We start from the raw sequence: 16,499 nt of genomic DNA on the forward strand, positions 1-16,499 counted from the left end.
CCCAGTGCACCAGCCCCAAGCATTCTGTATCCTGCATCAAACCTGGACTGGCGATTCATTTCTTACATGATATTACACATGTTTCATTGCCGTTCTCCCAAATCATCCCACCCTCCCTCTCCCGCAGAGTCCAAAAGGCTGTTCTATACATCTGAGTCTCTTGCTGTCTCGCATACAGGGTTATCGTTACCATCTTTCTAAATTCCATATATATGCGTTATTGTACTGTATTGGTGTTTTTCCTTCTGGCTTACTTCACTCTGTATAATGGGCTCCAGGGCAATTACAGTACTGTGATGGCTTCTGCCATACATCAACATGGATCAGCCATAGCTATACTTATGTCCCCTCCACTGGGGAAATCCTTTAATTCTGGAATCCTTTGTTCTTGAAGCTGTCCTTGCAGGTCTGGTCATAATGTCCCTTTAAGCCCCTGACAAGACAAAAGGTTCTGTCTGTTCTGCCACTTATTATCTCTATACGAATGGGAAAGTGTTATACCTTTCAAGTTCAGAGCCTTGAGAATAGTTTAGTCCCTCAGTCGTGTCTGGCTCTTTGTGATCCCATGGGCTGCAACCTGCCAGGCTCCTCTGTCCATGGGGGTTCTCCAGGCAAGAATGCTGGGGTGGGTTGCCATTTCCTTCTCTGGGAGATCTTCCCAACTGAGGGGTTGACTCAAGTCTCCTGCGTTGCAGGCAGATTCTTTATCCCCTGAGTCACCAGGAATGCCCACCAGTAACATAATGAGATTCAGTATTTCCTCCCCTCAATTAACATTGCCATTGTTTTCCATTTACCTTAACATGGACATGGTGGGATTTTGGCATCATGCTTTCACTCTCAGTGTAGTATAACACAGAAGTGGTATATACCGTAAATTTAAAAATAGAAGTACGAATACAATGCTAGATTTCTAATTTTAAAAAAAGATATGGAACAAGCAACAGAGATTTACTGTATAGCATGGGGAACTATAGTCAATATCTTGGAATCACCTAAAATGGAAAATAATCTGAAAAATAATGTCTGCATATTTGTATAATTGAAAATCACCTTGCTGTGCACCTGAAACATTGTAAGTCAACTACACTTCAATAAAATATGTATACGATGAGATTAAAAATGGAACCAGTGAAATAAATAAATTTTAAAATAAAATGAAAGAAAATGAAGTCACTCAGTCGTGTCTGACTCTTTGTAACCCTATGGACTGTCGGCGGGCAGGCTCCAATGTACATGGGATTTTCCAGGCAAGAATACTGGAATGCATTGCCATTTCCTTCTCCAAATAGTGCAGGCCAACTGCAGCATACTCCCTGATGGTCTGTGTACTCACTCTCACATTCTAACTCTGCATACAGTGTATTCACATGGGCACCCTGAGCTGCCCAAAAGAGTCTCAGCCCAGATGGTGAGTTTGTGAAAGGTCCCTGGAAGGAAGTCAGAGGCTGAGTCCCTGGACTTCCCCACCTCTCACTCCCCAGCTCAGCTCAGGAGTCCTTCCAGATTTCACCAGCATCACTCTAGAATCCCAGTGCCCTGCCTTGCCCCCCACCAAGTTCCTGGGACTCAAGTGAGATATGGGTCCCAGGAGACCCGGGAGAACACACCTGCAGGGTTCAGGGTCCCTTGGCCCAGACTCAGCCCTGGAAGTGAGAGATTTGCCACTGAAAACTTGGGCTGATTCTCTCCCAAAAAAGATCCCTGGCCCCTCAAGCTGCCCGAGCCCTGTGGTTCCCATGAACTGGGGGCAGGGTGGGTGTCCCGTGCCCTCCTGCGGTCACCTCCCTGCCCTGCACATCTGGCCAAGGAGGAGAACCTCAGAGAGGATGGAAGGCATGTCTGCAGCTCTGAGTGCCCAGCCGCCCCCACCCGCCCCTGCCCTGTACAGATGAGGAGACCACAGGGCCCTAGAGGACAAACAGGATGTAGTCCCTGGGGGGCTGCTGCCACCCCTTGGGGTTCCCACAGCCGTGGAGCTGCGGAGGGGGCAGCCCCTCCATGGACCCAGCACAGATGTCTCCAGGCAGGGCTCAGGAGACATCTCAGCCCAGACCTGAGGTCTCAGCTCTTTCTCTTTCTGCTGGTCTGACCCCCTGCTCTAGAGGGTGGGACCCAGGTTCTCATCCTGAGTCAGCGTCGACAGTCTGGCTCCAACTAGGACTCATAAGTTTATTTTCCCAGTTCCTTCCAGAAATGGAATTGACTTCTCATCTTGGGTCAGTTCATAAATTATTATTATTTTTTTGAAATTTTATTTTATTTTTTTTTCATTTACTTAGATTTTATTTGATTTTTTCCCACACTGTTTGATCGTCTTCTGGACATAGATATGTGCATATCATGTTAGATTTATAATTAGGTATTTCATTTTTTGTTGCTACTGTAAATGGTATTTTTTAAAATTTCAGTTCTAAATACTTGGAACAAACATAATGTTTTTTGTCAACTATACAATATTGTATTGGTTTTGCCATACATCAACATGAATCCACCATGGGTGTACACATGTTCTCCATCCTGAACCCCCCCTCACACCTCCCTCCCCATACCATCCCTTTGGGTCATCACAGTGCATTAGCCCCAAGCATCCTGTATCATGCATCGAACCTGGACTGGTGATTCGTTTCTTATATGATACTATACATGTTTCAATGCCATTCTCCCAAATCGTCCCACCCTCGCCCTCTCCCACAGAGTCCCAAAGACTGTTCTATACATCTGTGTCTCTTTTGCTGTCTTGCATATAGGGCTATCATTACCATCTTTCTAAATTCCATATATATGCGTTAGTATACTGTGTTGGTGTTCTTCTTTCCGGCTTACTTCACTCTGTATAATAGGCTCCACTTTCATCCACTTCATTAGAATGGATTCAAATGTATTCTTCTTAATGGCTGAGTAATACTCCACTGTGTATATGTACCACAGCTTTCTTATCCATTTGTCTGCTGATGGACGTCTAGTTTGCTTCCATGTCCTGGCTATTATAAACAGTGCTGTGATGAACATTGGGGTACATGTGTCTCTTTCAATTTTGGTTTCCTCAGTGTGTATGCCCAGCAGTGGGATTCCTGGGTCATAAGGCAGTTCTATTTCCAGTTTTTGAAGGAATCTCCACACTGTTCTGCATAGTGGCTGTAGTAGCTTGCATTCTCACCAACAGTGTAAGAGGGTTCCATTTACTCCACACACTCTCCAGCATTTATTGCTTGTAGACTTTTGGATAGCACCCGTTCTGTTATGGAATTTACTTCTCATCTTCAGTCAGTTCATAAATTATTGCAGAGCACCTACTGTGTACCAGGCATTGGTGCCACACAGTAGAAAGACACCCATGACCCAGGTAAACCCATCTTCTTTAGCTGTTTGAAGAATTCAGATTCTGCAGAATGCGGCATCAAATGCTAACATTCAAATATATTTTAAAAAGAAGGTATATGAGAATAACTGGTGTTCATGTCTACACTGTGAACATTCAGAAAAATGAAGATCATGACATCTGTTCCTGCACCTAAAGGCCCAAAGGAAAAAAAAAGATAATTAGGGGAAAAATGGAAACAGTGACAGTAGCAACCCAGGAGACCCAGAATGTCTTCACTTTAAGTGATCCTAACATTTCTTGGTAAAAGAGTTCTTGGGTGGCTTAGTTCTAAGCCAGGAGAGACATCACACACAGACAGCTCAGTGAGCAACTAAGGCTCCATGGAGCTTGATTTTCACCCGGTTGGCGACCTCAGTTCACACCGGGGTCCTCATGGTGTTATCCTGTTCAGCCCTCCGCTTGGTTGAGCCAAGCCACATTGTGCCAACAGTTGATAACTCAAAAGGCCCAAGATTCTCAAATCCTTGGCTTTGGTGAAGAGAAGCAAAAGAGACAAAACATGCAAATATCGATGCATTAACACAACACACGCAAAGCCTCCCTGGGGCAAGTGTTCTCTCTGCAGCCCTCAGTGATCTGGAGTGGAATGTCCAGTAGAATTCTCTGTGATGAGGGGACTTTTTAAACATCTGCTCTGTCCAGCACCATAGCACGTGGCCACAAGATGCTCCTGAGCACCTGAAATGTGGTGGGTGTGACTGAAGAACTGAATGCTTTACTTCCTATACGTGTAGAGTCATTGTCTGTACCGGGTGGCTGGGTAAGTACTTTATCGGCCAGTGCGGATCCAGACTGAGGGGGATCTTTTTGTCTTGTTTCTACCCCGGGAACCCCAACACCCTCAGTGCACACAGCTGGAAAAGGTTGAAGGGGGTTCCCTGATGGGTCAGTGGTAAAGTATCCACCTGCCAATGCAAGAGACATGAGAGACGTGGATTAGACCCCTGGGTCAAGAAGGTCCCCTTGAGAAGGGAATGGCAACCCACGCCAGGATTCTTGCCTGGAGAATCCCATGCACAGGGAGCCTAGCCAGCTCCACAGCCTCATACGTTTGCAAAGCGTCGGACATGACTGAATCGACTTAGCACACAGACACACAGCCTCATATGGCAAGTGGCACCACACTGGATATCTCAAACAGAATATACTTCATCTTTTTATTTGGCCAACTTGCATTGCTTTTATTATTGTTTCATGGGAAGCATTTTGTTTTAAATATAGCAGTGTGCACATGTCACTCTTAAACTTCCAATCTATCTCTCCCCTCATCCTTTCCCTCTGTAACTCTAAATTTGTTCTCCAAGTCTACAAGTCTGTTTCTGTCTTGTAAACAAGTTCATCCTTGTAAACTATTACTGAACACAGGTTTTTTTTTAAAGGCTTTCTTTTATTTTAAACTGAATAATTTGAAGACTCAACTTGCAGTTTTTATGCTTTACTGGAATTTTCAAAAAAATAGGATGATCATGGTAATCTACTCAGTATGTGCAATTTATTAGAATAACTTCTCCCAAAAGGTTACATAGTTAAAATAGAGTAGTAGAATAGCCAGGGGATTCCTAAGATTTGGTGGGATTTTTGAAGACGATCCTATAATTCTTGGAATCCACTCTTGACTGCAGAGCTGCGGGGCTGCATTGGAGGAGGAGAAGGAGTGCCCACGGAGGAACCCTTCTAAAAAGAGATCTAGCTCTTCAATTTATAACACTCTGTGTGCTCAAAGGATGGGGCCTGGTCAGGGTCAGCGTCGTCTTGGTTTACATCGAATTCCTCATAGATACTGGTCTCAGCGAAGAGGTGCATGTGGTTCAGGGGAGTGGGAGTGAACAATCTCTCGGAGAGGGTCCTGTAGTTCAAGTGGACGAATATCACATCCTCTGTTGATGGGTCCTGAGAGGAAGGAGATGTGAATGATTTAATGAAATGTGATCTTTGAAGGTGGGGGCATTGGGGATTGGAGGGGTTTGGGCTATGACAAGGGTGGGCTAGGAGGACTCACCTCGCCATTCACTGTCCTGTCTTATTTGGGCTCTCCTTCCATGATGGCAACATCTGGGAATGGAAGAGAGACGGCTCTTGGGGTGGGGGCGATTCTTTTAGACCGCCATATCTTTGGTAGGGACATCAAAACCCAAAAAAGCAGAGGTGTGCCCCAGGTTGCTAAGTCTGTCTACTCCACTAAATTAAAACACACACACACACACACACACACACAAAACATTCCATATATAATCCCAGCACTGATGGACTTTCTCTCTCAGGAATGTGTGGAAAACCATGGAGCCCATCCTACATCTTCTGTTATGGACCATCCTCTAATGCGTATCAGTAGATTCCCAAGATCATACATGGGAGAAGAACAGATGGCTGTGGTTGAAAGGAAGAACAGGGCTTGGAATGTCCCTGGTGGCCTAGGGAGTAAGGGTCAACCTTCCAGTTCAGGGAGCATGGGTTCTGTCTCTGATGGGAGAACTGAGATCCCACATGCCTTGAAGCAACTATCCTCAATGCTGCAACTGCTGAACCTGCGAGCTCTGGAGCCTTGAACTGCACCCCAGCACTGCAGTGAGGATCCCCCATGCTGCAGCTGAGACCTGATGTAGCTAAGAATAAATTAACACAGATTTTCATAAAAAGAACAGGGTCCCATGGGTCTCTGGAAGATATTCATTCAGGGATTACAACAATGGAAATCAGTTTTTAACCTACAGGAAGTGAAAACACCATTCTCTGCTATGAGTCCACCTCCCCCTGGGTCAGATGACACTGTGCTTCCCTCCTTCATACTTACGATTTTGCATAGACCACCAGTGACAGTCTGGCTCATCATACTTACTTTATGGGTAACCAGTGACAGACAAGAACAGCGAGGAAGATGCTGGTATAGATGAAGGCTACGGAGAGCCTAAGGAGAAGGTGCAGCTGGCTGGAGTGGCCTTGAGGAAGCCATGCTTCTGCCAAAAAGCCAACAGAAGAAGGTCTGGTTATTCATTGCATACACCCTGCCCCTACACACAGGAGTTATTGTATCCTTGTGTCAAAGTATGCCAGCAGCTCTCAATCTGATCAGTATGGTCTCCACTTCCCAGGAGGTACCAAAGCATCCAGGAGAGATGCTAGCAGTGGATGAAGTAAGGAGGCCATGCAAGACCAGCTGAGGTCTGAACCAAGGTCCCCCAGGCACAATGCTGTTTTTGTCTGCCTCACCATATGACAAGCCATGGCACTTTTGCATGAATGGAGACTACGTTAATCCACAGTACACATGACACGTTTATATCTGAACTCTGGAATGTTTTCTTCATAAAACACTAACAGAGGAATAACACGTATTTAAGGTGTTCCCTAAAATTCTCCCCTTCCCCCCAACACCCATCCCCTTAATATCCTGTGGAGGGAGGGTAAGCATCTCCCTTAAGCATGGGATCAGGTCACTCTGACCCTCTTTGTCCAGTTTAGAAATTCCCAGTCCCCAAGCATGAGAAGCTCAATGCCCCCTGTGGGTCTCCTGCAGACCACGGTCTCAAATGCTAACTTAAGAGGGATGTTGAGGAGCCCAAAGTCGCAGAGCTGGGAGGCGGCAGAGCCAACACTCACACAGGAACCCTCTGTCTTCTCAGAAATTTGCTGAGATAGGAGACCCTCTTGCTTACCTTCTGCGGTGTGTGGAAACACGGGTGATGGGCAAGTACTGTAGTGGACCCTAGGGGAAAAAAAGACAGATGGGGTGAGCAAGTAACCTTCATTGCCCCACTGAAGGAGGATTGTTCTTTCTGGAAGGCTGACCTCCTGGCTGTCCTTGACTCTGTCATCTCTCAGAGCACTGATGGGGGAGGGGAGAGCTTCTGGTCCTTCCCTGTGAATGCACTGAGTACACCCTCCATACTGGAGAAGGGATGGTGAAGGAGGCAGGAAGGATATGCCTGGTGGTGAAAGACAGCTGTAAGCAAGAGACATTCTCTCTGCTCCTGGAATGAGTATTTATGCTCCTTAATTGGGAAATCACCTGTATGTCAGAGCTGCTTCTGGGAGAATACTAAAAGCAAGGGGCTGATGCAATCTCTGATCTTCCCAAAGCAGATCAGCCTCTCCTCCCCCTGGATCTACCCTGACCCTTTTCTTTATTTGCCTGGATAGACAGGACTCTGATGTGGAGCATCCGTATAGGGTGGGGAAGAAGGCTGACATGCCATCTACCATCTCTCTTCTTCTCTGGTGCTCATTGCCTCCATTTCTTCAGAAGCCCTAAGGCTCCCTTGAAACCTGTGCAGAGCCCCTGAGCTAGAGGCCAGTGATAGAGTAAGAAGTTATGGAAAAAGCCAAACGGACTTCTTGGCCAATGTAATGTGATTTAGTGCATTGTGAAGCATGGGACTCTTCATGGGTTCTCCAGGCAAGAACACTGGAGTGGGTTGCCATTTCCTCCTAGGGGACCACGTTTTGTCAAAACTCTTCACCATGACCCGTCAGTCTTGGGTGGCCCTGCACAACATGGCTTACAGCTTCACTGAGTTGTGCAAGCACCTTCACCAGGACAAGGCTGTGATCCATGAAGGGGAGATGGTGAAGGACAGAGGAGTCTGTCGTGCTGCAGTCCACAGGTCTCTAAGAATTGGACACAGCTTAGCAACTGGACAGCAACAAGAAAGCATGGGCCAGGAAGAGGTTCCTCACCTGTGACAGACAGGAACCGTGGGTCTCTGGAGTCTGACCAGGAGTAGGGAGAGCAAGTGAAGGAGCCATAGACCTGTAGACCCCGCTGTGGGCTGGGGTCCCAGGACCCAGGGGGAACTCTGCCTGTGTCAGGGAATGTTTAATGGGAGGACTCCTACGTGCTGTTTCTCATAAATCCTCTGTTCCTTATCAGCTTCTGCCAGAGGCGAGTAGAACTGCACTCAGCTCTCAGGACTGAGATCATTGTGTGAGACAGGCTTGGGTCCCCTTCAGTAAACGTTCTCCTTAGGACAAAACTGCCCAGTCTTGATCCTCTTTCTTGAGATATGGATTGTCTTCTGACCTTGTGACCATTATTAATCCCTTGTTCCCTTGGTAATGGTTGCTGCACGTTTGGTTTTCTGATTTTTATCATTGTCGAAAGAAATTTCTTGTACATCAGCCTATATATACTCACAGAAAGATCATTAAAGCACCTTTGCCCCATCAGAACTTGGGTCCCCTTGTCTGTCTTTCTTTCTTTGTTATTTCTCTCTCTCTCTCTCTCTCTCCCCTCCTCTCTCTCTCCCTCTCCTCCCTCCCTCCCTCCCTCCGGCTCTCTCTTTCACTTTCTTATTGTCGACTCTGGACCATCAGGTTCCGGTCCATTAAAGGACCCCAACAAGTGGTGCCCAGAACATGGACACTGTTATATGTGGCATTTCGGACAGAGTGACTCCAGGCTTATTGAGGTCAGGGCCTACTGAGGTCAGTAAGTACTAAGACATGGGTAGAGTGGCTAGAAAACCCCATCATTTCTCTATTTTACTTCACCTTTTGTTTAAAGCTCAGGGACTTTTGGTTTCACGCCAATGAATAGAGGCTTACTTTCAAACACTGGTTAAATGTAATCCTTGGTTCCCTTATAAATGCAGTTTTGATTTAGAAATTTGGCACCAGGTCAAAGAAAATGTTGAATGAGTCGCCAAGCAAGGAAAAAACATTCCAATTGATATCTGGCTCCTATGCGGTCACATTAAAGCTGTAAATCTGCAATTTCAAGGTAAATTCTAGCCCTTGCAATATTCAACAACAGACAGAAGACTTATTACATGAATATAAATTAAATGATAAAACTTTACAAAAGGCCCAATTAGAACAACATAAAATATTTCAAAATTTTCTTACTAGCCCTCCCCTGGGTGCTCCAAATGCTCCTCCTCTGTCATCAGGCACAACTCCAAAAGTCTCTCCTTTGTTAGAACCTAATGAAAGTTACGGAGAAGGCAATGGCACCCCACTCCAGTACTCTTGCCTGGAAAGTCCCATGAACAGAGGAGCCTGGTGCGCTACAGTCCATGGGGTCACTAAGAGTCTGACATGACTGAGTGACTTCCCTTTCACTTTTCACTTTCATGCATTGGAGAAGGAAATGGCAACCCATTCCAGTGTTCTTGGCTGGAGAATCCCAGGGACAGGGGAGCCTGGTGGGCTGCCGTCTATGGGGTCATACAGAGTCGAACAGGACTGAAGCGACTTAGCAGCAATGAAAGTTATGCTGATTTTTTAGCTAGATTAGAAACTGCTATTTCCTGTACTGTAATCAGAGAAGAAACCAAGAAACAGCTACAGAAATTACTTGCTTATGAGAATGCATATTAGGAATGTCAAAGAGCTATTGCTCCAATTTGTGAGCCTGGGACTATTATTGATTATTTGAAGGCTTGTCACAATCTAGGATCAGAAACTCAAAAGATGCAAATGCTAACCAGGACAATGGCTCCTACCTTTAGAAAGGGAAATGAAGGATGCTTTGCATGTGGCGATAAAACCATTTAAAAAGGGACTGCCCTAAGAAGGCTAATAAAAAACCTCCAAGAATTTGCCCTCACTGCCTTAAGGAATACATTGGGCCAAAGATTGTAAATCTAAGTTTGGTACTGAAAGAAACCTATTCCAGAAAACTCCAAACAGGAGACCCCCCAGGCCTCTGTCAATGAAAACCAGGGACAAATTCCACCTTTTCTCCTTTACCCTCAAGTAGTCCCTTCTAGAATACCTACCACACTTTTTGGACCCGTGCCCCCACAAACCTTCTGTCTTTTACTTGGCCAATCTAGTTTGACTTCTAAAGGAATTACTGTTCACCCTGGAATCATTGATTCAAATTATAAAGGAGAGATTCAAATTATGATGTCATCTCAGATTCAATGGCAATTCAAAAAGGGGGACAAAATTGCTCAAATACTTCTTTTGCCTTACATTTCTATTAACTCCTCTAATGATATACAGAGAGGCAGATTCAACAGTACAGATCAAAAACAATCTTTATGGACATCATTGGTATCTGAATATGCCAGACCAAATATAAATACCAAATTAATGGTAAAAGATTTTCTGGTGTCCTCGACACTGGATCTGATATTACTATTATTTCCAAACACTTATGGCCCAAATCCAGAGAAGGCAATGGCACCCCACTCCAGTACTCTTGCCTGGAAAATCCCATGGATGGAGGAGCCTGGTAGGCTGCAGTCCATGGGGTCGCAAAGAGTCGGACACGACTAAGCGACTTCACTTTCACTTTTCACTTTTATGCATTGGAGAGGGAAATGGCAACCCACTCGTGTTCTTGCCTGGAGAATCCCAGGAACGGGGGAGCCTGGTGGGCTGCTGTCTATGGGGTCACACAGGGTCGGACGGGACTGAGGCGACTTAGCAGCAGCAGCAGCATAGCCCAAATCCTGGCCTATACAAAAAATCTCTTGCCAAATTGCAGAAATTTCTCAAGCCAAAGTACAAGAAGTTTATCAAAATGTTCAAACGTACCCATATGAAAAACCAAAAGGCCAGCCCACAACATTAAGACCTTATGTGATAGATGCACCCCTTAATCTAATAGGAAGGGACTTATGCTATGGCAAACTCAGATATACATTCCACATTTTTCCTAAGGGCCACTGCTCATTTAACAAACAAAGCAATTATTAAAATAACTTGGAAAAATGATGAGCCTATTTGGACAGAACAATGGCCCCTTATGAAAGAAAAATTACAGGCTACTAAAGAACTTATAGACACACAATTAAAATTAAAACATGTTGAGGAATCTTACTCTCCTTAGAATTCTCCTATTTTTATTATAAAAAAGAAATCTGACAAATGGTGTCTCTTAACAGACCTTAAAAAAGTTAATAAATCTATGAAACCTACGGGTGCATTAAAGCCAGAGATAGCATCACCTATTACTATTCCTCAAAATTGGCACATTATTATTACTGATTTACAAGATTGCTTGTTAAATATACCTTTACATCCTTTAGACCGGGAGAGATTCACTTTCTCTCTCCCTTATCCTAATCATATCGGGCCTCATAAAAGATTTCAGTAGACTATATTACCTCAAGGTATGCTTAACAGTCCTACTATTTGTCAAAATTTTGTAGCCAAGGCTTTACATCCAATGTGAGGCAATTCCTTCATGCATATATCATTAATAATATACTATAACTACAAAAAGGAGAAATAATATTTTTGACACTGATTTTATTCTTTATTCTAATATTCTTTAGACTCCATAGAAAACTGATTAAAATAAATTTTTTTTTGAAATTGCAAAACCGATTCTTCTTACACGTGCAGTTAAGAAAAGGTTAACTTCTTAAAATACTGTTTTGGAGCTCCAGTTCTGCCTGGGAAACAAACACAGGCCTAAAAAAAACCCTAAAGTTAACTCTTATCATGTCCTTGGGATACACAACCCACTTTATCTGGGACTCCAGCCATAAGCAAATTGGTAGAAAAAATATATATATATACATATTAAAAAGATATTTTAAAGTGGAAAAGGTGTTTCAAACAGAAAACTATCTGTCTGTCTATCTAAAATTATCTATGTCTCAATATATGTCTTTGTTTTTGGATAATATGAAATTAATGAGCTCTATTTAAATTCAAGTTCACGTGAACTGAAAAATATTCAATATTAAATATAATGTTTATTTAAATATAAATATAATTTAAATATAATTATTTGCTAATCTAATTAATATATATATATATAATCTATATAATCAACATTATATAATACTTTTATTATGCCTAGGTTTAAGATAAACTAAATTTGTCAACAAAAAGGTAACTCTTTATATATATATATATAAATATATAAATGAGATGAAAACTTTTAGGTGGACAATTACAATAGTGTGATGGCTTCTGCCATACATCAACATGGATCAGCCATAGCTATACTTATGTCCCCACCACTGTGGAAAACTTTTAACGCTGCAATCCTTTGTTCTCGAAGCTGTCCATGCAGGTCTAGTCATAATAGCCCTTTAAGCCCCCAACAAGACAGAAGTTTCTGTCTGTTATGTGACTTTTTATCTCTATAGGAATGGGAAAGTGTTATACCTTTCAAGTTCAGAACCTTGAAAATAGTCTTAGTCCCTCAGTCACGTCCAATTCTTTGCGACCCTGTGGATTGTAGGCCACCAGGCTCCTTGTCCATGGAATTCTCCAGGCAGGAATATTAGAGTGTGCTGTCATTTACTTCTCCAGCCTTGAGAATGGGTTCTCCTATATTACAAGCTTTAGGCAACATTCGTTTACCAAAGAGTCAGCATGACTAAGCACAGACATCAGAGTGCAAGGGTTAGAGCTGAAGGAACAGATGTAATGGGAAGTCAGGTCCAGAGATGTGTGGCTCTCCCTTTGAATGGATAAATGTTATCGACTCCGCAACTACTGCAATCACTTGTCCTCCCACCAGTAACGTTGTGCTTGTGCTTCGTTGCTCAGTCGTGTCTGACTCTCTGTGATCCCATGGGCTGCAGCCCGCCAGGCTCCTCTGTCAGTAGGGATTCTCCAGGCAAGAATACTGGGGTGGGTTGCCATTTCCTTCCATGGGGGATCTTCCTCAACCAAGGGCTTGAGCTCAGGTCGCCCACATTGCAGGCGGATTCTTTATCATCTGAGTCAACAGGGAAGCCCACCAGTAACATAAAGCGATTCAATATTTCCTCCCACATAACATTGCCATTGCTTTCCACTTACTTTTAACGTGGACGTGGTGGGATTTTGGCATCATGCTTTTCACTATCAGTGTAGCATAACACTGATGTGGAATATATACCTTAAATTTTAAAACTGAAGTATGAATAGAATGCTAGCTTTCTAATTAAACTAAAAATTGATATGCAACAAACAACAAAGATTTACTGCATAGCACAGGGAACTGTGGTCAATATCTTGTAATAACCAAAATGGAAAATAATCTGAAAAAAACTGTGTGTATATGTATAACTGAATCACCTTACTGTGCACCTGGAACATTGTAAGTCAGTTACACTTCAATAAAATGCATATATTATGAAATTTAAAGATGTAACTAGCAAAATAAATAAATTTTAAAATGAAATGAAAGAAAGTAAAGTTTTCCAGTCGTGTCTGACTCTTTGAGACCCCATGTACTCTAGCCTGGCAGACTCCTCCATCCATGGGATTTTCCAAGCAAGAATACTGGTATGCCTTGCCATTTCCTTCTCCAAGTAGTGCAAGCAAACTACAGCATACGCCCTGATGTTCTATGTACTCACTTGTACATTGCAACTCTGCATACGGTGTATTCACATGGGCAATTTGAAACTGCCCAAAACAGGCTCAGCCCTGATGGTGGTTTGTGAAAGGTCCCTGGAAGGAAGTCAGAGGCTGAGTCCTAGGACCTCTCCACCTCTCAGTCCCCAGCTCAGCTCAGGAGCCCTTCCATGTTTCACCAGCATCACTCTAGAATCCCAGTGCCCCCACCTCACCTGCCACCAAGTTCCCGGGACTCAAGTGAGACATGGGTCCTGGGAGCCCCAGGAGGACTCACCTGCAGGGTTCGGGGTCCTCTGGCCCAGACTCAGCCCTGGAAGTGAGATTTCCCACTGAAAGCTTGGGCTGATTCTCTCCCAATCAGGATCCCTGGTCCCTCCAGCTGCCCAAGCACTGAAAAAGGCTGAGTGCTGAAGAATTGCTGCTTTTGGACTGTGGTGCCAGAGAGGATTTTTTTTTTAACTTAAATTTATTTATTTTAATTAGAGGCTAATTACTTTACAATATTGTATTGGTTTTGCCACACATCAACATGAATCCATCACGGGTGTACACATGTTCCCACTCCTGAACCCCCCTCCCAACTCCCTCCCCATACCATTTGAATCAGTTCTAATGAGGTGGATGAAACTGGAGCTGATTATACAGAGTGAAGTAAGCCAGAAAGATTCATTTTTTAAAAATTAATTTATTTATTTTCAGTTCAGTTCAGTTGCTCAGTCGTGTCTCTTTGCGGCCACATGAATCACAGCACGCAAGGCCTCCCTGTCCATTGCCAACTCCTGGAGTCTATCCAAACCCATGTCCATTGAGTCAGTGATGCCATCCAACCATCTCATCCTCTGTTGTCCCCTTCTCCTCCTGCCTTCAATCTTTCCCAGCATCAGGGTCCTTTCAAATGAGTCAGCTCTTTGCATCAGGTGGCCAAAGTATTGGAGTTTCAGCTTCAACATCAGGCCTTCCAATGAACACTGAGGGCTGATCTCCTTTAGGATGGACTGGGGGGATCTCCTTGCAGTCCAAGGGACTCTCAAGAGTCTTCTGCAACACCACAGTTCAAAAACATCAATTCCTCAGTGCTCAGCTTTATTTATAGTCCAACTCTCGCATGCATATATGACCACTGGAAAAACCATAGCCTTGACTAGATGGACCTTTGTTGACTAAGTAATGTCTCTGCTTTTTAATATGCTGTCTAGGCTGGTCATAAGTTTCCTTCCAAGGAGTAAGCGTCTTTTAATTTCATGGCTGCAGTCACCATCTACAGTGATTTTGGAGCCCAGAAAAATAAAGTCTGACACTGTTTCCACTATGTCCTTATCTATTTGCCATGAAGTGATGGGACTGGATGCCATGATCTTAGTTTTCTGAATGTTGAGATTTAAGCCAACATTTTCACTCTCCTCTTTCACTTTCATCAAGAGGCTCTTTAGTTCTTTCATTTCTGCCATTAAGGGTGGTGTCATCTGCGTATCTGAGGTTATTGATATTTCTCCCAGCAATTTTGATTCCAGCTTGTGCTTCCTCCAGCCCAGCGTTTCTCATGATATACTCTTCATATAAGTTAAATAAGCAGGGTGACAATATACAGCCTTGACATACTCCTTTTCCTATTTGGAACAAGTCTGTTGTTCCATGTCCAGTTCTAACTGTTGCTTCCTGACCTGCACACAGGTTTCTCAAGAGGCAAGTCAGGTGGTCTGATATTCCCATCTCTTTCAGAATTTTCCACAGTTTATTGTGATCCACACAGTCAAAGGCTTTGGCATAGTCAATAAAGCAGAAGTAGATGTTTTTCTGGAACTCTCTTGCTTTTTCTATGATCCAGAAGATGTTGGCAATTTTATCTGTGGTTCCTCTGCCTTTTCTAAAACCAGCTTGAACATCTGGAAGCTCATGGTTCACGTATTGCTGAAGCCTGGCTTGGAGAATTTTGAGCATTACTTTACTAATGTATGAGATGAGTGCAATTGTGTGGTAGTTTGAGCATTCTTTGGCATTGCCTTTCTTTGGGATTGGAATGAAAACTGACCTTTTCAAGTCCTGTGGCTACTGCTGAGTTTTCCAGATTTGCTGGCATATTGAGTGCAGCACTTTCACAGCATCATCTTTCAGGATTTGAAATAGCTCAACTGGAATGCCATCACCTCCAGTAGCTTTGTTCGTAGTGATGCTTCCTAAGGCCCACTTGACTTCACATTCCAGGATGTCTGGCTCTAGGTGAGTGTGAGTGATCACACCAGCGTGATTTTCTGGATCATGAAGATCTTCTTTTGTACAGTTCTTCTGTGTATTCTTGCCATCTCTTCTTAATATCTTCTGCTTCTATTAGGTCCATACCATTTCTGTCCTTTATTGAGCCCATCTTTGCATGAAATGATCTCTAGTCTTTCCCATTCTATTGTTTTCCTCTATTTCATTGCACTGATTACTGAGGAAGGCTTTCTTATCTCTCCTTGCTATTCTTAGGAACTCTGCATTGGAGGTTAATTACTTTACAATATTGTAGTGGTTTTTGCCAAAAATCGACATGAATCAGCCACGGGCATACATGTATTCCCCATCCAGAACCCTCCTCTCACCTCCCTCCCCATCGCATCTCCCAGAGTCATCCCAGTGCACCAGCCCTGAGCACCTTGCCTCATACATCGAACCTGGACTGGTGATCCGCTTCACATATGATAATACACACGTTTCAACGTTACCTTCTCAAATCATCCCACCCTTGCCCTGTCCCACAGAGTCCAAAAGACTGTTCTTTACATCTGTGTCGCTTTTGCTGTCTCTCATATAGGGTCATCATTACCGTCTTTCTAAATTCCATATTTGTGTGTTAGTACACTGTATTGGTGTTTTACTTTCT

At 43.7% G+C, this 16,499-nt stretch overlaps 1 protein-coding gene across 3 annotated transcripts in view; it reads right to left on the reverse strand.

The window, feature by feature from the left end:
• Positions 1-16,499, reverse strand: part of LOC139177222 (putative killer cell immunoglobulin-like receptor like protein KIR3DP1) — a 42,521-nt gene that overhangs the window by 10,533 nt on the left and 15,489 nt on the right. For 2 of the 3 annotated variants that reach the window (XM_070771786.1, XM_070771781.1), the window contains 3 exons: positions 6,222-6,339; positions 5,385-5,437; positions 4,861-5,275 (listed from right to left, as the gene is read on the reverse strand). The exons of the other annotated variant lie outside the window; for it this stretch is intronic. In XM_070771786.1, the coding sequence (XP_070627887.1) occupies positions 5,172-5,275; positions 5,385-5,437; positions 6,222-6,339 (275 nt within the window). In that variant the 3' untranslated portion in view covers positions 4,861-5,171. Of the gene's footprint in view, positions 1-4,860; positions 5,276-5,384; positions 5,438-6,221; positions 6,340-16,499 lie in introns of those variants that run through there. 3 annotated transcript variants of the gene reach the window in all.

This window comes from Bos indicus, chromosome 18 (assembly GCF_029378745.1).
Source record: "Bos indicus isolate NIAB-ARS_2022 breed Sahiwal x Tharparkar chromosome 18, NIAB-ARS_B.indTharparkar_mat_pri_1.0, whole genome shotgun sequence".
Classification (NCBI taxonomy): domain Eukaryota; kingdom Metazoa; phylum Chordata; class Mammalia; order Artiodactyla; family Bovidae; genus Bos; species Bos indicus.